This window comes from Lethenteron reissneri, chromosome 29 (assembly GCF_015708825.2).
Source record: "Lethenteron reissneri isolate LAM-NWPU_2019-01 chromosome 29, ASM1570882v1, whole genome shotgun sequence".
Taxonomy (NCBI): Eukaryota; Metazoa; Chordata; class Hyperoartia; order Petromyzontiformes; family Petromyzontidae; genus Lethenteron; species Lethenteron reissneri.
The window spans coordinates 6289234-6311280 of NC_083807.1; the positions used below are offsets into that span (position 1 = coordinate 6289234).

The 22047-nt window shown below is 44.1% G+C and overlaps 1 protein-coding gene across 5 annotated transcripts in view; it reads left to right on the forward strand.

The window, feature by feature from the left end:
- The first annotated feature begins 477 nt into the window (after positions 1-477).
- LOC133349210 (KH domain-containing, RNA-binding, signal transduction-associated protein 2-like) overlaps positions 478-22047 on the forward strand; it is a 29082-nt gene continuing 7512 nt past the window's right edge. For 4 of the 5 annotated variants that reach the window (XM_061562504.1, XM_061562505.1, XM_061562506.1 and 1 more), the window contains exons 1-7: positions 478-802; positions 1072-1206; positions 9798-9922; positions 11679-11795; positions 12049-12195; positions 20242-20384; positions 21776-21974. In XM_061562504.1, coding sequence (XP_061418488.1) covers positions 1101-1206; positions 9798-9922; positions 11679-11795; positions 12049-12195; positions 20242-20384; positions 21776-21974 — 837 coding nt within the window. In that variant the 5' untranslated portion in view covers positions 478-802; positions 1072-1100. Of the gene's footprint in view, positions 803-1071; positions 1207-9794; positions 9923-11678; positions 11796-12048; positions 12196-20241; positions 20385-21775; positions 21975-22047 lie in introns of all 5 variants that reach the window. The other variant, XM_061562507.1, reaches the window with a different exon arrangement.

Genomic DNA, 22047 nt, shown 5'->3' on the forward strand with positions numbered 1-22047 from the left:
GTGTGTACGTCTGTGTGTCTGTGTCTATGTGTGTGAGTGTCTATGTGTGTCTCTGTGTTATGTGCGTCTGTGTGTGTCTCTGTGTGTCTGTGTCTATGTGTGTGAGTGTCTATGTGTGTCTCTGTGTTATGTGCGTCTGTGTGTGTCTCTGTGTGTCTGTGTCTATGTGTGTGAGTGTCTATGTGCGTCTGTGTGTTATGTGCGTCTGTGTGTGTCTCTGTGTGTCTGTGTCTATGTGTGTGAGTGTCTATGTGTGTCTCTGTGTTATGTGCGTCTGTGTGTGTCTCTGTGTGTCTGTGTCTATGTGTGTGAGTGTCTATGTGCGTCTGTGTGTACGTCTGTGTGTACGTCTCTGCGTGCGCGCGTCTCTGAGTGCGCGCGCGCGCGTGTGTGGGGCGGATCGGGGAGTGGGGGGGACACGGCGCGTGCGTACTGCGCGGTGGCTCCTCGCGGCGTTTATAACGAAACGCGCGGCACTGCCTGGGACCAGAGCGGCAGTAGCAGCGGCAGTCGGGCACGGCCCACACGGGGCAAATACAGCGAGAGAGAGAGACACGGACAGAGGGGAGATAGGCAAGCCCCGCCAATCACAAGAGACGTAGGGACCACACACCCGTTTAAATAACGCGCAGGAAGGAGCAACCTCGAGCCTCCGCGGAACATCGCGCATAGGTGGACAGCAGTAGCTTGGACGACATCACACGGACGCAGAAGCAGCAGCAGCAGCAGCAGCATCATCGCCACGTTACACACGCGAGGCACATCAGGCTCGTGGAGACTACGCTCAACCGAGTGGCGAAAGGTTCTACAGCACAGCACACTATCGGACAGCACACTCTCGATCACATCACACCCGCTCGAGCACAGAACCACACTCGTTCTATGACATCACACTCGCTCTAAAGGATAGCACTCTACACCACAGCACACTCTCTTTCGAACAGCACACTCTATAGGACAGCAGAACACGCACGCGAGGCAGAGCGGACGCGAGTCCACGCTACCTACACTCAGCGAGGCGACTCAGTCTGTCCATCCGCTACCCCCCCCCCCCACATCCCGCATCTACAGAGCGCCTTCCCTGCCCATCTCCGCTTGCCATGGAGATCATCAGCAGCAGTGCCCTCCTGGTACAGGGCGCTCCTCTGGCGGAGCTGCAGCTGGAACGCAGCGGCAGCACTGCGATCGCAGGAGCAGCAGCAGCAGGTACAAGACGGCGCACACTACGCAGCCTCGCTCACTCACCCACTCAGCCCTGTCTCATTCTGTGGCATTGGGGTCATATTTGCGTGCCTAGTGCTGAGCGCTATCTTACTGCCTCTGCTCATCACAGTAGTCGCGCCGTTACAACTATTTGTCTATTGCTGCGTAATGATTGATGAATATGCTCCATCGTGTAATAACATAAGCGATAGCGATCATACCAGCGTCCGAGTGCTCATATTGTGCCAATTTACATCTGTGCTGCCAATGTCACGTTTCTATGGCAGGGCAAGTAAGTCCATAGTACACACACACACACCACTGCTGATGTCCCATGCATTAAGTGACATCTTGCGATAATGCGCTTGCTTGGTTAGGGCTCGCCCGCGGAATGATGGGCCGAGTGTATTCAAGCCGGGGGATGCCGAACTCTTAGATCAGAAAACTGCTGTCCTGCAAACTGAGCAATAGTCATCATCCGGTTTTATCTCAGTCACGGAATAATGTTGCAATATATTCCGATTGGTTTTGTAATTTAAACTTTCGGTTTTTTTCTTTCTGCGTAATGAAGATGATAATATGCGGTCTAAATAATTACACCCCGTAGCGCAATAAGAATAAGATCTACGAACTATAGAGTATTGTATGATTTAAACGACTAATGAGCCGGCCGGGTGTTATGAACTTAGTTTTATTACAATTAATGTATTGTAGGCTGACTTATGCCGCGATAAACGCAAGCGAGCATCTGTTCACATCAACTATAGCCTGTAGAGCCCTCCACATTTAGAGACTTGTGTTTCGAGTACTTGGTTACTGTACATTTCCACACGATAAGCCACCCCACATGGAGCTATCATTTGTGATAGCTAGGTCGCTTCTGAAAAAAGCTATATCGCTCAGTGGACCTTATCTGGTCAAATAAAATATAAATGTTCAGTGTATTAGCTGACCTCCCGATGCACAGGTGCACCGTATGCTAAAGTGAGCCAGTGAACCGTGCATTCCAAACCCAGACCCTGTTTAAGTAGACGCGTGTCAGTTGCGCACGGCATCTGCGTTACGATGTAGCACAGCTTACCTTACGATGTAGCTGATACACGATCGCCTTGTCGCCGTTATCTCCGTGCTACACTGGTGATAACACATCATGCGTTAGTTCCCGAGCGTGACCGATGCAAATTTATCGAAGTTTAGAATTTTCACAGGGCTACTTTGCAAAGATAAAGCAATTTATTATCGCAGTTGTGTATGCATGTATGTTGAACTTATTTCGCACCTTACATAGGCAACCCTGCTAATCGGAGTTTTGGTATACTCGTTTTGAGTTAATAGAGTGAAGTTATCATATTTGAGTCAATGGTAAGAAATGTCACATTTATATGGCTGGGCCCAAACTCTTTGTAGGACGTCCAATGTTGGTTTGACTGGTAACTCTCGATAGACTCTGGAAATAAAAGGACGGAGTGGGAACCTCGACAGAGAATCGAACTCACAACCTTTGTGTGTGTGGAGTGCACTGACTAACGGTGGTGCCTCTGGGCTGCGTAATGATTACAAGAAAAAGCACCGAGTTAGAATGTAGTTGCTCATTTTCTTAGCTCGTAGTGACCGCACTCACTGTCTTTTTTTTTTGCCTGTGGGCAAAGTAGCGGTGCAAAAAGGTCACGCATTTATAGGATCAGCAAATGGAATTTGCATTACCATCTCATACGCTCGTAATGAAGGCTTGTTGTATTGGAGGGCGCGCACGTGCACTGCTGCTGTGGCTTCTGGGAGGGCCGTAATGCAGCAAATGTATGCAAATTGGATGTTGGACAATGAAGGTAATGAATGGGTTTTAAGGCTGCAGATGCTTTAAGGACAGCAACTGCATCAATCCCGCTCGTGAAAACCTACTGCGCATAATGCGTTGTGATTGAGTGTTCGGTTTGATATGTACCGATAAAGATGACGCGGACACACGCCGAGGAAAAAACACAATACTCATTGGCGTTGTGGAGCACGTAGATCACGTACCAAAAAAGATAAAGCAGCCATTCGCCTTCTTTCAATATCTGACCCTCCACGTAAAGATTGCATCCCATCAGCCACACGTACCCATCAGTCATACACCGTGCGGCTGATGATGGCATGTAGAAAAAAAAACTTTAATGTGGAGGGACATGGTGTATTTTCTGCTTATTAATGTATTTTTTCAGTCCGGAAATATGTGTATTTCATGACTCACGCCCCCACCTGCATTTGCTGAGTAAACACCGTGATCAGGCTGGTGGGATACAATTGAATGTGACTCACGGTGTAATTCACGCCAACTGAAGTAATTGCACGCTCTTAAAAAGCATCCCAACTTGGTCAAGTATAACACCGAAAATGGACACGGGTTCCACTCCATTAATTCCCATACCACCTCCATTCCTGTGTTCATAATTGCCTATTAATCTTTTGTTGTATTACAACTTAATTCGGTTTTGTATTGAAATGCAGTTTCCTGTAGAATTTTTATTTCATTAAGCTCACGCAATTTTACTTTTTTATTCACTTCAAGCACATTCCCATATTTATGCTACATTGATCCGTTGAGACCACCACAATCCTCCGATGAGGCACACCCAGCCCACAGAGGCGTGATTTAGTCAAACACTGCAATTCATTTAAATTTCACAAAATAGTTCCAGATCACAATGGCCCACTTTCATAGCAGTGTTACAAACATGTGATTGGCATTCGTACACAATTTTAATACGTAGTTTTGTTATCAGTTTTTTTTCTCAATCGGAGCTCATAATTCAAAAGCTAACCTTGTTCGGATACATTGTGATATTTATTTCATCATCATCAGTCATGATCTATGCACTGCTGGATGAAGGCATTCACAAGTCGTTGCCATCTCTTGTAGTCTTCAAGATCGATATGAACATTTCATCTTCGCTGAAGCCGCAGTCTTGTGATGTAAGAATCCATCCAGAGCGAGCTAATCTCACTACTCCATCTCTGTAGACGTGATCCTCTTGGGCTATGCTCTCTTCCTTCCACTACGTCGTAATTCTTGACCACTGGCCATCATTCCCTACGAAGTGACGTGTCCTGCCCAAGCCCATTTAGTTGTCTTAAACTCCAATAACATATTTCCTAACTTGCTTTTGTTGTTCTCGGTTCTTTCGGTAAAGTCACGTAGAAGGGAAATAATAAAATAAAATAAATAAAATATAAGTAAATAATTATCACGACGTTTCGGCCACAACGCAAGCAGCCGTCGTCCTCAGGTCATTGTTCACCTGAGGACGGCTGCTTGCGTTGTGGCCGAAACGTCGTGAGAATTATTTTATTATGTTCTATTTTTTTTATTTCATTATTTCCCTTATACGTGACTTTACATGAGGACGGCTGCTTGCGTTGTAGGCCGAAACGTCGTGAGAATTATTTTATTATGTTTTAGTTTTATTATTTTATTATTTCCCTTCTACGTGGCTTTACCGAAAGAATCCAGAAGATGAATCCCTGCAGTCACGAAAGCTTTACATCGAAATTTGCTTTTGTTGTTTACTAATATGAGTGTTGCTTTCTCGGTGTCATTCCTCGTATGCAGCTCACTGAGATCGTTCGTACACTCTTCAGGTTTTATCTTCTCTGTCAGTACCCATATTTACATACTCTTAGGTCACAGCAAGTGATATACACTGATCAGAAACGTTCCACTGTAGTCACATCAGTATTTATTTCCAATTAAAGGCTGGGTAAATAAGAGGGAACACATTATGGATCATTAATAACTCCATAACTTTCCAGACGTATTGTTATTTTTTTATACACAGTAAAAAACAAACACGGCAATTATTTCATGCTTTAAGTTTAATATTTTGAATTTATAATTCATTTTCTTTACAAAAAAACATGTTGCCAACCTTTAAGATTTAACTAGAAATATGCATTACCTCCATACAGGCCATCAACAATGTGTTAGTGAGCACACTTGTGATTTGTTATTGTGATACAGTAAGCTAATTTGAAATAAGGCCCTTTCAATATGTAATATGTTGGGATTCCAATATTAAACAACTAAGAATTGTATGCAGTGAATACATAATTCATGCAACCTATTTAATATTAACATATTCCTTTAAAAAAAAACATCCATAGCTAATTAATAGTGGGAGCATGAGTAAATAACTTGAGGTGATTAGCTTGATGGCAATTACAAAGTGTGCAACGGGGGAAGTCAATATTTTAAGAGCTCAAATCGTGTTGGTGATTCATATATCTACATACACAAATATGGCGTTTTTCCCCATTGAAATGGTTTTGTTTTTCAGATAAGCTGTCACATGTGAAATTGCATTGTCGTGAGGGCAATGTGCCCTTCCCTGGAGGAGGAGGGTTACTTGTGCTGTGGTGTTTGTATAGGAATGCTAAAAAGGGTTACTGGATATAATTGTTTGGCAGGGGCTGCAGATAAAACTTCGCCCCCACGAGATGTGGGATTTAAATACTATCCTAGCCCTCTAATTCTGCTCACCTCTGCCTAACAACTTAGGAGAGACGCCCTGGAGTTGCTTGGGTATGAAGATCAATTGCTGGAAATTAATTGGGTTATTTATTCATGCTGGTATTTATTGAGACTGCAATTTAACATTGCCACCCGTTGAATGGGTACTGATTTAATTTTCAGGTTGTTTATAGTGAATATTCAATCATAGCACATTGAAGATGTGTTTTGTCTCGAATGCACCATTACATTTATATATTGGCAGTGATTGGGCGTTTTTAGTATTTATGTCACACAGTGGTACGTTTAATATGCGGTTAATCCAAAAAGGATTTGTATTAAATACAATTCCACTAACTTTACAATTCATGGTTATGACCCTTATTGTATTTGAGAAGAACAGTAATATAAGTACATTGTGCACATTTTTACAAAATATATGTAGGGTGTGTTATTTCTTGACATGTTATGGAACATTGCGAAAGTGATAGCTCCATGTATTACAGAGGAGAGAACTGAACTATCTAATACTTGTATTGAGATTGGTGTCAGACGTGTAGAAACTTCTAAAGTAAAATCTTATTTTCATTGAATTTTCTCCACAATATTTCAACGGGGTATCAATAAATACATCGCCCTGTATTATTAATCACAGGAATTTCACAGAGTACTGCCGATGAGAGACCGAATGTCGAGTTTTGCTTGTGTTGATACGGTGCTGCTGAAATTATGTGCTCCCAGAAGGCAGTGTGGCTGATGGGATGTGTAAAAAATAAGTGTATCTACATTTTTATGCCAAGGGACGACGACAAATGTGGATGGCAAGGGAGCATTTGTCAGATGATTTCTTTCATGTAGCCGTCGCATCTCGCTAGGTGGCGCTGCTGTGTTTCCCTTCAATGCACTGCCTCCAGTCACAAAAACGTCAGTCTTGCAGACCTGCAAGTCTGGTCGCTTTACATGCACATCGCCCTCTGCCTTTACGGCATCAACAAAGTTCAAGCCACGTGGTTACATTGGGTTTGTATTTAAAGGCAAGACCACTTAGTTTCACCGTTAAGTAAATATCACTCGGTGTATGGGGTTGGTCATTTCTGGAATATCATACACGAAGGAGTGGAGTGAAGGTGCAGTGGTTGGCGTACCGTACTATGGACCAAGACGGCCAAGTTCGATTCCAGGGCAATAGATAACATCTGTGGCAAGGGATACCTGAACCGGTCCTGTGCCCTCTCCCTGCATTGACCGGTGCGGTGAAGTATGGTCAAATAACCCACACGATCAACCCGGTGTGAGGTTAGGTATTTATCCAGCAGTCGATTGACAAAGGGCTGTGAAAATAAAAGAAAATAAGGTTAGGATACATACTAGTGCAAAATAAATTGTGAAAGCGCTGTTCAGCTGCACCGTAAGCTCAGGTGGGCACAGAATCATTTCTCACACCATGCGCCACGACATTTCACGATATGACCATTACCGTGATGTCAGTTTCCCTTAACTACATCTTGTTTGGTGTCCGTGGATGTATTTCAAGTATGATGAAATATTGTTGAAAAACATCTTCAAATTGCAGTTCAACTCGATGATTTAATCGTTGCATCTTGCCAAATGCTGTCATAAAAATATGACATGACATAACCACTCTGCCGTCAATGTATCTGGAAATCATTACATAGAGCACTAATCTAATATGTAGTGTTATTTTATTCATCTTTGTTGTGATTATTTTATCTTTTTTGAAGGGGTCAGGAAATAAAACAATCCGATTTAAAAATATTTTACAAAAAAAAAACAAATAAGATTATTGTTGATAGTATTTTGTACAATATATTGTAACTATGTTATATCGCTGCAACTTGTGTGGTTATGACTATTTTTTCAAGGATGGCATGTATTACAGGCAACGTACACACATATGTAATGTTTTCTATCGTGCAATCTGCAACATTCATGATTCGTATTAATATTCAACTGGCGAGGCTCAACGCTTGTGTTTCGTGAAAACAATCTCAAGGGAACATTTCCTGGCTGCTTGGTGACCTATCTATAAATGGGGGCCAAGAAAATAAATAATCACGCTTATTTACTTGCTTACAAACATTTTGCCAGACGCTTTTTATTTCCCAAACAAAGTGTGCAAATTAAACGTGGGAGCGTTAATCCTTTGACATAATTTGCATATTTTGCATGTATTAAGTAACCATAGCTCCCATTTGACGTTTTACAAAAAAAATAATATTGGTGTTTTGGCACATTTAGTATTGAACTTTGGTTAAAAAAAAACACTTAAAAATATTAACTAAATTTTCCTTTTACAAATGCTGCCCATCTTTAATTTACCACACCTCTGTTTACAGCAGCGACATTTGCTTGTACATCGACCAGACCTCAAATGAGTGGGGGGGGGGGGGCGTTAGCAAGAGCTCGCTGTTTGTAAAGAGCAAGGTGTGGCTGTGAGAAGAAGCCGCTTGTTTGTTCTCATAACGAACAATCAGCAGCCTTTTCTAAGTGCCCTGCTGTGAATGGCGATCTACATTAGCTCCTGTTGAATTCAGTTCCAGGATAAGTCTATAGAATGTGCAGTATAATACATTAATGGTGAATGTGATGAGGGGACCACCTTTGACATTACATCAACGCTCCTCCTTCTACGTTGCTCCTCGTGTTCACAGCGTGCTATTTCAATTATATCCTTTCATAGTAAAATAACTATTTACTATTTTTATTTGACCAGGTAAGGCACACTGAACTATATAGCTCTTTTTCAGAAGCGACCTGGCCACAAATGATAGCTCAACGAAGTGGCTTATCATGTGGGAGTGTATAGCAGCCAAATATTCTAAACGCATGTTTTCTAAATATGGAGGGAAAAAACGGAGGACCCGGTGAAAAATCCACGCGAACACGGGGAGAACATGTAGACTCCAACTGTACAGGTGTCAGGGTCGGAATCTAACCCGCAGGAGAGGTAACCCAATGGAAAGAGTATAAAGTTGCAAACGAAAAAAGCAAATCTTGACTTAAAGCTTTCGTGACTGCAGGAATTGATATTCTTTGGGTTTTTCGGTAAAGTCACGTAGATAGGTTCAAATACATTTACAAAAAATAACCAAAAACTACGACGTTTCCCCCCCCACCCCCTTTTCCTGGTGACGACCGCTTGTGTTGCGATCGAAAGTCGTAGTTTTTTGTTATTTTCTTTGAACGTATCGACGTGACTTTACCGAAAGACCCAACGAATGGAAGAAAAAAAAAAGACGTGAAGTGAATGTGAAATAGCAGCTGGTAGGATTGTTGACTCATCACGAGATCCCGGGAGGGTATTAGCACGCAGCGCGGTAACGTAGACAAGGGGAACCTTCAGACACCCCTTCAGACACCGACGGTGAGTCGCGGAGCTCAGCGGTGCGACGACCAAAAACGAGGCCCTTGCATTTCTGCGAGGTGAGTGGAGGGGGGGGGCAGAAAATAAAACGCAGGTCGAGCACAGTGGACATATCTCGACATTCAAATTCCTGATACCCGATTGAATTACGTAAATATAAACTCGCATTCTAATTGCATCTACATATTAGCTCTGAGATTGGGGGACCGTCTGCAAAGCGGTTTATACTGCATTGTGAAGCAACAGCCCCCCAACCCCCCAGAAAATAAACATCGCACCTCATTAATTGGATCGTGTGTCAGCGCTCGCATCGCAAATTGGAATTGCGATATTCTCTTTAAATAGGCAACAAGGGGTCAGTGTCCTTGAGTTAGAGCCAGGCTCCTCCATGTAAGGAGCTATTTAGTGAAAGTGGCACGTTCTACGTTGGTCTCAGATTAGTCCTGTAAAGGTAACAGATGCTGCCGCTTCAATACAACACCGCTCTACATGGGAGCAAATGTGTTGGAGAATGGGGATTTGTCTGACTTGTCACATTTTATTTATAAAGAGGCCGGCTGCCCGCACCTCCACAACAAGCCAAGTGTAAGAATAAGCTCATTGCAAATTGTGGCTAAAACACGATGCGATGGCCTCTTTTAAAAATGCACGCACCAGAAAGAAACACATATCTGGTTATATTAGGTTGTGCTTAACATCTTACAACTCTTTTCTGCTTAACAGAAACTGAAGTGTGCAAAAGAGATAATGCTGTAGATGAGGAGGAGAGAAAATTCTTGGACTTGGTCAGCAATAAGAATATGAAGTTGGCTGAACGGGTCATCATTCCAGCAAAACAGCATCCAAAGGTACAACAACGTTGATTGTTTAAGACATTGCATGTGGTGGCGGCTGCTGGGTCACAGTTTTAGTTGTGGCAGTTCCTGTATTATAGTGTCTGATGGGGAGGGGCGGGCTGTCTCGATGTAAATGTCCTTGGAATGGCGGTGTGTTATTGGGTAGGCTTGTTAGTTGTCAGGGTTGTTATTGGCCAAGCTTGTTATTGGCCAGGGTTTTTATTGGCCAAGCATGTTAGTGCCCAGGCATGTTAGTGACCAGGCTTGTTATTGGCCAGGCATGTTATTGGTCAGGTTTGTTATTGGCCAGCATGTTAGTGACCAGACATGTTAGTACCCAGGCATGTTATTGGTCAGGTTTGTTATTGGCCAGGCATGTTAGTGGCCAGGCTTGTTATTGGCCAGGCTTGTTACTAGCCAGGCTTGTTATTGGACATGCTTGTTTTTGAATTTATTAGCACTTCTTTGGCCTCATTTTGTTCAAAGGGTGGCAGCAGTCTGTGGGATTGGTTTAAATTGGCCAAGGAGATGGTGGTGAAATATGCATCCCATTTGGGCAGAGAAACCTGGCCAAAAATTCCAATTATTTAAAAATAGATTTTATCCAAATTAAAAATGTCAAAAACATTAAATTAGTTTAACACGTAGGCTTTCGCGACCAATGTTATTCATAATCAACGATTTTTGGGTTTAGATCGCGTTTATTTATAAATGTGTCGTAACCCTCCACCACCCGACACGGCCAATCAGTAAAAATGTGTCACGTTGACAAAGACAAATAGTTCACTGCTTTAGCCCACCGGTGTGTTGAAGCAACAACATTTACAATTTGAGTACGACGTTTCGCTGGTAATTGCAACCAGCATCATCGGGCAATTCCCCAGAATGGTGAGGCTCTCCTGTGTCTCCCGTTCTTATATAGAGCAGCCATTTGTTTCACGTTTAAACAATTTTTTTAGGTAGAGTGCCGCCCCAACGCCCATAGAGACCAGGCGCCACTGACTGCATGCTGAATACGTGCATGCACACTGTCACCGTGGCTCATTCACTCCCGACTTCATGATTTCCCATTTTTGTGAGCAGTGACATCACTATAGAAATGTTAGAATAGCCAAGTCCCTGCATGTGGAGTCTCAAGTCTTGTTTACAGTTCTATGAGCCCATTAAATATATGGTACTCTTTATACATTAAATAAGTAATTTCTGGTTAAAGGAGGATGGGAAGTAGCGCGTTTTTTATTTTGTTTTACAGAGAACGCTGTGCATTTCCTGATTTGTGTTGTCATGCAATGTGTAATTTGTATATTAATCCCACCATGCATTGTATTCATTCTCATCACCTGCGTGCCTGTGGTATTGCAGCTGTAGAGATTCTTCCTTGTTCGGTACAATTGCCTCTCTCCCCAGCAATCATGCACAGAATCGAGCTTTAATGTTTTCCAATCCCATGAATATAGTCACAGCACAGCTTACTTTCGCTACGAATATTACTGGCTCACAAGCATTCACACATCCACTTACTTCTGTGGGGGAGGCTGGGGGACACTTTGAATCACCGAGCATAATTTATTTAAACAGTTAATTGTTTTCCTTTTTATTTGCAATGCTTAACTTCATAACGGAGCCATTTCAGATCTGATGAAAAAATAATAACGTGGATGCTGAGATAATTTGGATTCATATAACGTCCAATTGCAACTACATCTCGAGGAGCAACAATTGGATTGTGTGTGTCCTCATTTGAAATATTTTCTCTTTTGCTTTGCAGTTCAATTTTGTGGGGAAGTTGCTGGGGCCACGAGGTAATTCTCTCAAAAGAATGCAGGAAGAAACGGGAACCAAAATGTCCATTTTGGGAAAAGGATCAATGAGGGACAAAGCTTTGGTAAGTCAATATGGCATAAATAAAGACTTTTTTAAACAGGCACATTGGAAAAAACTTTGGCTGCAACATAACCACCGCTTTACTTTAACACCAACCATTTCCAAAGCCAGACTTTTTAAACAGATATTAAATATTTAGACAGTGATGTGATGTAACATGGACCCAAATTATAATAACCGAAATGCGCAGTCGATTGGCGTCTGGCGCTGCAGTGCGTATTCGCGACTCTGACCATTATTTCATTCTTCGGCAGGAGGAGGAAATGAGAAAGAGCGGTGAAAACAAATACGCACACCTGAGCGAGGAGCTGCACGTCCTGATTGAGGTGTTTGCTCCACCGTCGGAGGCCTACAGTCGCATGGGTCATGCCCTGGATGAAGTGAAAAAGTACCTCGTCCCAGTAAGAGCCGCACATGAGAGACCCATGCTTAAATTGCATACGCAGGCCCCGTGTGAGCCTTCTAACAGAGAGACAGAACGCGTGTAGTAGTGTGCGACTCCTCCGCATGCGCTTTACAACCACACTCCAAACTAGAAGCTTCTCCTGCTCCTCGGCAAAAATATATTTAGAAACCCCTGTTGCATAGTCGGTGGATACGTTCATATTTAGTTGTAATGACATTGAATGAGATCATATTGAATATTTTATATAGTTAATATTTATTTAATAGTTGATATTTATTTATTAATATTTATCTATTTCATATTTAGGAAAATTCTCAATTGACTAAGAATGCATTAAATATGACTTTATTACGAATTATTTTATATAATATTTAATGATATCATAATTAAGCCTGTAGTAGCATGAGGCTCCTACGCACTCCAAACTAGAGACTGCTCCTGCTGCTCGGCCAAAAAACATTTAGAAATCCCTGTTGCATAGTCAGTGGATACTGCATATAAAACATACATTAATATAATAATATAAACGTCCAACTTTATCTATTTGTGATGAAAATGATGAACGCTTGAGAGAGAGAACGAGCCGATTCGGTGTTCATTTACATAATCGATTCCCAGAATCGACTTGGCCCCCACCGACACGACTTTGCCATTTGTTTTGCGACAACGACAATTTTCCATTCTCCCCGCATACGCTATCACAATCAACAAGTCGCAGGAAGAGACGTTTGCGATTACATTAGTAAGCACACAACTTTATATGTCTATGATGAACATGATGAACGCTTGAGAGACAACGAGGCGATTCGGTGTTGATTTCCTGAATCGATTGCCAGAATCGACTTGGCCCCCACCGACACGACTTTGCCATTTGTTTTGCGACGACCACAATTTCCCATTCTCCCCGCATACGTTATCACAATCAACAAGTCCCAGGGACAGATGTTCGATTACGTTGGTAAGCGCACAACTTTATCTGTCTATGATGAACATGATGAACGCTTGAGAGAGAGAAAGAACGAGGCGATTCAGTGTTGATTCTCAGAATCGATTCCCAGAATCGTATTGGCCCCCACCGACAGAACTTTGCCATTTGTTTTGCGACGACGTCAATTTCCTATTCTCCCCGCATACGCTATCACAATCAAGAAGTTGCAGGGACAGACGTTTGTGCGTATATGTTGGTAAGCGCACTACTTTATCTTTCTATGATGAATATGATGAACGCTTGAGAGAGAGAAGAGCTAGGGGAGGCCAAGGAGAGGCAGCCCGCTCTTCTCTCTCTATTTGCCTTCATAATGTTCCTTAAAGATTTTTTCACTTCCAGTAACAAATTATGGACGAGGACGAAGATCCCATCGCAAAAAAGCGTCGAAAGCCAAATGAACGAAAGCAAAGATGGTTGGCCAAGCAAAGTCAGGAGTCGCTCGAGATAATTCGTGCAGCACATTGTGAATCTCAACAACGTTTCATCAATCGACAAACCGCTGAGCAATCGCAGTCGTGGCGTGAAAAAGATGCCGCAGCCTATCGACTTCGAATCGCAGCAGAAACGCATGAACAATCGCAGTCGTGGCATACAGCGGTCATTCAGAGTCAGCGCTTAGTTCCAGAGCATCAGAGACAAGCGATCCGCAAAGAAGCCATCAATTTCGATGCCACTCGAGTAGAGGCGCACAATTGCAGTCCACTGAACATCATCTGCCAGTTCTGCGACTCGAGAAACTTCATCTCAGAATGCCCTGTTGATCGCAAATTAACTTCGTGCTGCTTTAAGGGCAAATTCAAGTTGCCAAAGCCAAAGGACATCAACGGAGTTGAGCTGGAATATCCTGAGTTTCTCCGCGCATTGCTGACTGACCCAACTCATCCGAATCACACTCACTTCCACGATCACATACGATCCTACAACGGCACTGTCTCCTTCGCGTTGATGGGAGCGAAAATCGTCGATTTGGCAGGACGAGGCCCATATGTCTTCAAGGTCCATGGCCAGACATATCACCACACATCTCACCTGCAGCCGCTTGACAATCAAGCACCGCATTACATGCAGCTGTACGTGCTTGACAGCATGCAAGCAACGGAGATCCGTCAAGAGCACACCACGAATGCTCAGTGTCGTCAACCTATCCTGGACGATATTTATTGCTTTTTCCGCCGGCACAACAGATTCGCCACGAGCTACCAGTTGATGCGCAAATTCTAAGCATGAGAAGTTGACTGTGCACTTCAAGCGGGAGAAGAAATTCCGTTGGTCAGCATGGTGCTGAGACGTGATCGTCAGTCGGATCAACGACGATACAACGCACCAACATAAAACAAAGTCGTGATGGTCTTCGTCAACGAGGATGGCGAGCCGCCGTTCGACCGTGACATTACCTAACTGAGGAATCCACAGAATCCCAATCAGCAGTTCGTCAACCTCGACATGAATCTCATGACGTACGTGATTCTGTTTCCATACGGCGAGCCCGGATGGCAACCGAACTGGCAGTGCGAGGCTTACGAGGGAGCACAACTGAATAGAGTTCGGAACAACGTCAGCATGCTTCAGTGGAAAGCAGCTCAAATGGCGATTTGAGGCTACTTTAATCTAGTCATGAATGCCGGAAAGCTGACTGAACAATGGTTGGTGGATTCGTACCTGTAAGTCGAGGCCAACAATCTCAACTACAACCGCCAAAATCAGCAGCGTCTGCGAACAGAGCAGTACCAAGGTCTCGCAAACCACATCGCAAACTTAGCCCAAAACGCAAACATTGCAGCTAGCGTCACAGTCATCCTCCCTTCGAGCTTCGAGGGATCGCCGAGAAACATGAGCAAGTGATGCTGCGATCCAATGTCGATCTTTGTGAGATGGGGTGCACCCGACCTCTTCATAACGTTCACTGTAAATCCGAGCTGGCCAAAAATCACCGACAATCTTCGACCGGGCGAGCAGCCATCAGCTCGACCTGACTTGGTGGCGCGTCTATTCAAAATCAAGTTGGACGCTCAATCTGACCAAACACGGCGTGTTTAGAGAATCGAAGGCGCACGTCTACACCATCGAGTTCCAGAAGCGAGCCCACATCTTGGTGACTCTGCGAGCTCAGGACAAGTTCACAACCGTTGAATGGATTGACCAGTTTGTGTGCGCCGAAATTCCAACGTGGGACCATCCACAACTGTGCGAGATTGTCACGAGATGCATTATGCATGGTCCATGCAGTGCTGCAAACCTACGCGCGCCCTGCATGAATGACGGAAAATGCAGCAAGGAGTTCCCAAAAGTTTTCAACAACACCACATTTCCGAATGTGAGCGGCTACCCACTCTATCATCGTCGATATGCTGGGCAGGCAGAAGTCAGAGGCGTTTCAATGGACAATCGATACGTCCTGCCTTACAACCCCTACTTGACGCTCAAGTACAATGCGCACATCAATGTGGAAGTGTGCACTTCCCTTCAAGCCATCAAGTACATCTATAAATAAATATTCAAGGGATTCGGTTGCACCAACATTGCTCTCACTTCGAATGGACAGCCGGAACTATGCTATGATGAAATCACCAATTTCATCAATTGCCGGTACGTGAGCGCTCCAGAGGTGATGTGGCGGCTCCTCGAGTCGAAGATGCACAATCTCTCGCACACGGTGATGAGACTGGCAGTCCATCTGCCCAACCAACAGACGATAATGTTTGAAGCCGGACACGAGGAGGAAGCTCTGCTAGCAGCACAGACCAGTTGCATGAAGCTGGAATCGTGGTTCTTGCTGAACGGAAGTGATCAAGATGCACGTCAGTGGCTCTACACGGACATCCCGCAGCACTATGTCTACGTTCGAGGCAATTGGCAGAAGCGGCAGAGAGGAGCTGACAAGATCGTGTCCCACATTTACACAGTCAGCATCAAAGATGAAGAACGTTTCTATCTTCGAATGCTGCTGTTGCATGTTCGAGGTGCGACCAGCTTTGAGTCGCTGCGGACCGTCGACGGAGTGGTGTGCGAGAGCTTCAAGGCAGCAGCTTCAGCACGAGGTCTTCGTGATTCTGACGATGAGTGGGATTGCTGCTTGACGGATGCCAGCACCTACATGATGCCGAAGCAGTTGTGCGAGATGTTTGCTGCTTCTCTCAGCCGGCATCACCTCTCAAGCTGTGGGAGGACCACACATTGGACTTAATTCTCGACGACATGCGAAGAGATGCCGAAAACACCGCGATCAACAAAAGCACTTCACGACATCAACAGCGTTCTGCAGCAGCACAGATTCTCTTGCAAAGCAATTGGCTTGCCAACACCAAAGAGAAACCCATCGGAAGAAGATGTGTATGACCAAGTTGAGGAAGCAAATGAGGGTGCACGACGTCTTGCGATGCTCAACAAGAAGCAGGCTGATGCGTTCAATAAGATCATCATGATTGTCGATGATGAGAATGTGATGAACTGATGCTTCTATGTCGACGGTCCCGGAGGTTCGGGCAAGACCTTCCTCTACACAACTCTCATGACGTACATCCAGGGTCAAGGACAAATTGTACTGCCATTTGAAACGACAGGCATCGCTGGAACAATGCTCAAAGGAGGACATACAGTTCACAGTGGATTAAAGCTTCCAGTTCCCTTGCTCGACACTTCAGTCTCTTCCATGCGGCCTGCATCGCCACAAGCTGAAGTTCTGCACAAAGCTTCGCTCATCATCATCGACGAAATTACTATGCTGACAAAGAACGGACTTCGCTGCATCGACAAGCTCTTGTGCGAGGAGATGGGCAACGAGAAACCATTTGGCGGCAAAGTCTACGTTGTAGGTGGCGACTTTCGACAGATTCTTCCCATTGTACCACGAGGAACGCGAACGGACATCATTGAGTGCTGTATCAAGGCAAGCCGGTTGTGGAAGAACTTCACGCAGCTCATACTTTACGACAAACATGCGCAGCGAGGGACAAAATGAGCACAATGAATGGCTGCTTAAAGTTGGAACAGGCAGCTTGCCCCCAGTGCCGGGAATCTTTGAAGAGAGCACAATTCAAATCCCGGAGCTGATGGTGACAATGGAGGATCTCATCGAATCCATCTTCAGCAGCATTGGAGATAGGTCTATAGACGACCTTTCGAAGCGAGTCATTGTCGCACCGACAAATGCACAGATACTCGAAATTAACCGCAAGATCATCGGACAGATGCCTGGCGAGCCAGCCATCTACTACAGTGCCGATTCAGTCATGAGCAAAGATCCCAGCGACACAATACATTTTACAGTCGAGTTTCTCAATGACCAGACGCCATCGGGAATGCCACCGCACGTCCTGATGCTGAAGAATGGCGTCATCATCCTGCTTCTGCGGATTCTCGACCGAAAGAAAGGACTTTGCAATGGCACGCGACTGATTGTCGAGGAGCTCGCAAGAAATTTCATCAAGGCACGGATAATTTACGAGTATAACCGAGGCGATTCGGTGTTGATTCCCAGAATCGACTTGACCCCCACCGACACGACTTTGCCATTTGTTTTGCGACAACGACAATTTCCCATTTTCCCTGCATACATTACCCACAATCAACAAGTCGCAAGGACAGACGTTCGATTAAGTTGGAATTGATCTGCAGACGGCAGTCTTCTCGCATGGCCAGCTCATCTTGATCCCGAAATCCCAAACAGGTGAAAGTCTGCATCGAACTGAACCCCCAGCAAGGACATCTACTGAACGATGAGAGAAAATTCACACAAAATGTCGTTTTCAATTACGTCTTCCAGATGTAAAATGATATAAGCTTTTAATGAAGAAATTTAATTCTCTAATTCAAAACATAATACAATTCAAAGATGTTTCATTTCAAAACTTCAAAACGGAGCATTTGGTGCTTGCGTGAATGCGTCGTTCATGTGCAAATTTCGTGACTTTCCTGGCCAAAGGCCGTAAATGGTTTTGATGGGCGCCAAAGGCGCCCCCAAACAACCTAGTACATTCATATTTAAGCCTAATGGCACGATATCAGACTATCAAATGATGAAGTTGGCCGAATCGTTATGATGTAACATAAGCATGATATGTAAGACAAAGGTGTACCTGGTTACTTTTGTTACTGATGTAACAGTGCATATTTTTCAACGTGGATCCTTTGCATGTCAGGTCTTTCTGGTGCTTTCGTTTCGTCAGACACGGAAACATATTCAACAACAAAATAGGGTCCCACATCTCTAAGCAGGACCCTACCAATCATAGACTTGAGACTCAATTGAGACTTTCCTGTGTAACAAATAATAATCATATAATTTACATATAATCAGTGTCTCCTTATTAAAAAAATCAGAGTGGTGCTCATCGGCATTGACAGCCCTGAGCCAGTGGTTGAAATTCCACATTCCTGTAGAGCGAACCAGTCTTGGATAGAACATTAACTTCCCACAGATTGGAACTCATTTAGCCATATGTAGAGGATGAGTTGAGGCCCAACCGGGATATGAACCGATTAACACTTATAGTTATGTGTCTGGGTTTCTAAGTACATCAACTACACGGGGGAGGCAAAACAAAACCCGTTCTATAATGACGCTACCCTTTCATGCAAACATCGTGATGGGCAAATTTTGTTGACTCACCCACTTGCTTATGTAATCAGCATCATAATGTGCACTTCGATCTTTTTTTTCTATCGTGATAAACATAGGTGCTGGATGAAGCGTCAGTCTGTATGCATTAAATTACACTTCTTTAGATGTTTCGCTTTCATTTATGCTTTAAGTGCATTAACGCTGTAACGTCCTACATGTTTGAATGCAGCACAATGTAGTACATTTAAAATGGCATACACAAATTGTCAGTCAAATGTTGATAGTGAAAATTAAATCAGAGGTTCATCATCCCGGGTTATGTTGATCACAAACTTAAAACATTTTAGTGACCATAACAGGAAATTGTAATTTCACCCGAATGTAGGTTTTGCATTTATTTAATCATTATATTGCTGAAGTTATAATGTTGTAAAAAAGGTGCATAATAATTATAATAAAATAAACTAATTCAACATTTTCTCTATTTACTTGCCCAGGAAAAATCTCACTTAGTCTCAAAAACAATTTCAGGGTTTTCTATTTGGGATATATGGTGGCTCGTGAACATTTCAATGTTTTTACACATGAGTGGAGGACATGGGGGTGCGTGGAGAAAACCCACACCAATGAGGGGATAACACTTGCACTCTGCAAGAGAGGTTAGGAAACCTCAGGATCAAAGCTGACCACCCCTTCCATGTTAGCAAGAAAAGTCCCATACATTTCCGTCTATGCAAATACCTTTTCCTTCTCTGCTGCCTACAACTGCTTCCTGTCTGCAAAATATAACATTCTCCTTCCTAATTCCCCCTGATGAACAAAGATCACCATTACAGATTCGTGAGATGCAATTACGTTTAGATGCTATGTAAATCCAAATGGTAATGTATTGGTATACTCTCTGCAAAATGCCTCCTACAGGCCACTCAATAATGTGATGCTTGTTTACAGAGGAAAGCATCACTGAGTCTCATGCCTCTTTATTCAGGAGAGAGTAATAATTGATATGTTTCCCGCAATTGAGTAAGTTGCGGGTAACTTAAAATTCGGCAAATCTGGATGACGATGGCACGCAATAGCCTACTTTTGCGATTGATGTAACACGATCTTTAACGTCCACTGTGAAGAAGATTCTAAGCGTATTTTACGATTAATACACCCGCAGTAATAACCAGGGCGGCCACTTGATGCTAATTGTGGACCTCTGCAAAACAGACGGCAAGCCCGCTACCGCTGGGTCGTGTCCTCACCCCCACCTGCAAGTCACTGACCTATCGGTTGCCATATTACAAAATAGCTCAACTTCTACGTGGTCCACCAGAACTGCATTCACATTTCTGGGATAATGGCAAGAACCATCACGTTCAAACACATTCGCAGGCTATATATTCTTGACACGTTCAAGTGCGATCCGGCACTTTCAACGAAAATGTGCGCCGTGGAATCCGTGTCGGATACGATGCTCAGCTTGAGTCCACGTGTGGCGCGGGCAGGACTATAACGACGAGATCCGTCAGGAGCAGCTGCGGGAACTCAGCTTCCTGAAGGGCGAGGATGACGTGGAAGTGGGAGCCGACACCCTCAGCAGAGGGGGTCACAGTCGGGGCCCCCTGCCTTCTATGCCCACGCATGGCAGGTACCTGGCCACGGCACCATCATCATCACCTTTCATCATCACGATCATCATCAGCCATATTATTATTACTATAGTATCATTAGCCATCATCATCCATATCATTATCAGCAGCCATTCTCGTTATAATTATCATTATCACCCATCATCATTATCATTATCAGACATCGTCGTTATCATCATCGGCCATCATCATCATCATCGTCCCAGGTATTACTTTGCATAAGTTATCCATGAAGGGATTTCCACACTATATAAGAAAATTTAAACACAACCTTATCGTAAAAAAATAACCAAATGTCAGTCAAGGCACTGAAATAAAGGAATGAGGATACATCAGTGTTCGGTATATCCAGGACCAATAATATCTATCACCCACTTCGTCATTGAAGATCCTGAAAAAGTTATGCAAAAATGAACAAAGGTGGGCAAGACATCCGAGTCAATTATAAAATCGGCGTTTCACACATATGAAGGCAAGGAACCAAGAGGAGAATAATTGTTGAGTTGGTCTGAGATAAAGAACACAGTCTCATATATATATACATCTGAACCCTGATTTTGACAGTGATTCTGCACTGGAAATTTTTATTGGTATCGGTACTACTGCATTATGTTGTATGAACAGCTGATGCTCACCTCCTGATTCTGGAACTTAATCATGGAAGTTGGCCAATTAACAAGCCAATCTAAGGATTTAGCTTAGATGGCAGAATAATGATCTCATGATAATGAGATTTTGAGTTCAAACTCCAACTCAGGGTAACTGGGCCCTTCCCGGGTATAATATAAATAATACTACCAGATGAGCACCGCCGAATGGACACTTAAGTTATTATATATATTTAAAATTGATTTATCCTTGCCATAGAAATGTAGGATTGCCACCACTATTAATGACCACCAGTGGCGAGGAGCACCACTCAACGTTTGTTTGAGCACAGGGACAATTATGGACTGTGTAGCTCCGATGTTTTTGAGTTGTAGCCAGCGTTGTCAAATCCACAAAGCCGGAAGTCGCCAGATAAACGTTGAAAAGTCACTAGATGTCATTATTTTGACATGCGAAAGTTGTCAAAAAAAGTCAGCAGAAAAATTTCAAAATATGCCAGATAGCAAATAGTAACAATTGCTCGATATTGCTATTCTAAGTATTTTATAACAAGGAGAGTGACGTTCAGGTGACATTTGGCGACACCGCTTGAAGCGTGCATTGTTCCGCACGGTGTCCGTCGTTTTATTAGTTGTGACATGTCGGGAGAAAGCTACAGAGAGCACTGCCACGACAGCCCCTCGCGGCTGCATTAGGCCGTTGTGGTTTTGTTATTGTTACCATCATGACCCGAACCCTCGTGTCTTTCTCCTTACCTGCTCCTCACCCAGTGTGGCCCCAGGGCCGTCTTGCGAGTGGCAGCCGCCCAGCGGGGCCTCCCCCTGGCCCGGGGGCTCCCGCCCCCCCTTCCTGTCGGCAGGGGGGCCCTGGCCCCTCCTCGAACTCGGCCGGCAGCCGCATACCGAGCGGCGCCGCCACCACCGCCGCCTCCTCCTCCCCCGCCACCTCCGCTGGCTCAGGAGGCCTACGAAGAGGACTACGTGAGTGAACGGGCCCGGTGTCGACCCGCGTTTCCCAGGCTCGACGTGCGTCGCCGGAGCAGCGGCGCTTGTT